This window comes from Eimeria mitis, genomic scaffold (assembly GCF_000499745.2).
Source record: "Eimeria mitis Houghton genomic scaffold, Emh_scaff4773, whole genome shotgun sequence".
Lineage (NCBI taxonomy): Eukaryota > Apicomplexa > Conoidasida > Eucoccidiorida > Eimeriidae > Eimeria > Eimeria mitis.
In genome coordinates, this window is record NW_013573073.1 from 855 (window position 1) to 3,105 (window position 2,251).

Sequence of the window (2,251 nt, forward strand, 5' to 3'; positions counted from 1 at the left end):
ACTCTATAGGCTATTCAGGTTGACTCAGTTGTAGAAAGACGAGTTCCCTGGGTGCTGCATCTGCATTCGTTGCTGCTGCAGTTGCTGCTGCTGCTGCAGCTGCTGCTGCTGCAGCAGCTGCTGTTGCTGCTGTGGATTCAGCATAGGAAGCTGCTGCTGCGGCTGCAGCTGCTGCTGGATAAGAGATTCGTGGCTGCCGCCAGGGATGATTTGGGGTTGCTGCTGCTGCTGCTGCTGCTGCTGCTGCAGTTGATGTAGCTGCTGCTGCTGCAGCTGCTGCTGCTGCAGGTGCTGCTGCTGCAGCTGGTGCTGCTGCAACTGCTGATGCTGGAGCTGCTGCTGCTGCAGCTGCTGTTGCTGCAGCTGCTGTTGCTGCTGGGGGAAGGCCATTGTCTCTCCAAGGGGGCCGCGCATGAACGGCTGCTGCTGCAGCTGCTGCTGCTGCAGTTGCTGCTGCTGTAGCCGTTGCTGTTGTAGCTGCTGCTGCTGCAGCTGTTGCTGCTGTAGCTGCTGATGCTGTAGCTGTTGCTGCTGCAGCTGCTGCTGCTGAAGCTGCTGCTGCTGCAGCGGTAGTTGCTGGCTAGGAGATAAACCCAACATTTGCTGCTGCGCAAAATGCTGCTGCTGCTGCTGCTGCTGCTGCTGCAGAGTGCCCATGCGGGCGTGAGGAGGTGTTGCTGCAGTCTGACAAAGCAGCCGCTGCTGTTGCTGCTGCTGCTGCTGCTGCTGCTGAAGTTGCTGCTGCTGCTGAAGCTGCTGCTGCATAAGATCCCGATGATGGGGTTGCTGGAGCTGCTGCAACTGCTGCTGCTGAAGCTGCTGCTGCAGCTGCTGCTGCTGCAGCTGCTGCTGCTGCAGCTGCTGCTGCTGCAGCTGCTGCTGTTGGAATGCCGTTTGCTGCTGCTGCTGCCAGCTGGGGGGCCCCTGCAAGAGAAGCTGCTGCTGCTGCTGCTGTGCAGCAGCCTGCCGATACGCCTGCTGCTGCTGCTGCTGCTGCTGCTGCTGCTGCAGGGTCAGCTGCGGCATTTGCTGCTGCAGCGGCTGAGCTGGTGCTGCGTACCCGAGCTGACTCCTGAGCTGCTGCTGCTGTAGCTGCTGCTGCTGTAGCTGCTGCTGCTGCAGTTGGTGTTGCTGCAGATGTTGCTGCTGCAGCTGTTGTTGATGTAGCTGCTGTTGGTGCATCTGCTGCTGCTGCAGCAGCGGCTGCTGGAGCTGTTGCTGCTGCAGCTGCTGCAGCACTTGCTGCTGTTGCGGCTGCTGCTGCTGCTGTACGAAGCCAGCAGAGAAGGAGCGGGACGGGGGACCGTGCAGCTGCTGCTGCTGCAGNAGACTGCAGTTGCTGCTGCTGCTGCTGCTGCTGCTGCTGTTGGGCTGCCTGCTGCTGCCTTGCTATGAAGGCTTGCTGCGAGAGCAGCTGCTGCTGCTGCTGCTGCTGGTGAGGCATCTGCTGCGCTACATACCGAGGATCTGCAGCAGCAAACTGCTGCTGCTGCTGCTGCTGCTGCTGCAGCGTCATCTGCTGCTGCTGCTGCTTTGGTGTGCATTCAGCACGGCTGTGGAGGCCGTACCCTAGCGGTTGCTGCTGCAGCTGCAGCTGCTGCTGCAGCTGCTGCTGCTGCCCCTCTGCGCCCGCTCTCTGTCGCTGCAGCCATTGCTGCTGCTGCTGCTGCAAGTGGTGCTGCTGCAACTGCTGCTGCTGAAGCTGCTGCTGATGCTGCTGCTGCAGCTGCTGCTGCTGCTGCGGCCCCATCTGCAGCTGCATGCGCGCACCGCCGTGCTGTGCTGCTGTTTGCTGCTGCAGTGAAAATGTTTGCTGCGCCCTTTGAAAATACTGCTGCTGCTGCAGCTGCTGCTGCTGCTGCTGCAGCTGCTGCTGCTGTAGCTGCTGCTGGAAGTAAAGCTGCTGCTGATGAGCACCGACTACGCCTTGCTGCTGCTGCTGCTGCCGCTGTTGCGGCAGCAGCTGCTGTTGCTGCTGCTGAGCTGCTCCTGCAGCGGGCCTGCAAACAAGTACACAGCAAGCAGCAGCAGCAGCAGCAGCAGCAGCAGCAGCATTACAAACAGCAGCTGCAGCACTGCTGCTACAAGCAGCAGCAACAGCAGCAGCAAGCACGACAGAAGCAGCAGCAACACAACAACCGCAGAAGCAGAACCAAAGGCAGCCGCAGACACCACAGGAGAAGCAACAACAGCAGCAACAGCAACAGCAGCAGCAACAGCAGCAGCAGCAGCAGCAGCAGCAGCAGCAGCA

General features: G+C 60.8%; 2 protein-coding genes across 2 annotated transcripts in view; one reads left to right on the forward strand and one right to left on the reverse strand.

Annotated features, from left to right (window-relative positions):
* Window positions 1-24: 24 nt before the first annotated feature.
* Window positions 25-1,762, reverse strand: EMH_0077530 (uncharacterized protein; the record flags this gene model as incomplete). The annotated part of the gene is given in 3 exon segments (XM_013499869.1): window positions 25-1,005; window positions 1,061-1,324; window positions 1,328-1,762. Coding segments are annotated over 3 exon segments (1,680 nt in total).
* Window positions 1,763-1,806: 44 nt separating this feature from the next.
* Window positions 1,807-2,251, forward strand: part of EMH_0077540 (uncharacterized protein) — a gene marked incomplete at both ends in the record, with an annotated part of 879 nt that continues 434 nt past the window's right edge. Inside the window, one exon of the mRNA XM_013499870.1 lies at window positions 1,807-2,249. Within this exon, the coding sequence (XP_013355324.1) occupies window positions 1,807-2,249 (443 nt within the window). The remainder of the gene's footprint in view (window positions 2,250-2,251) is intronic.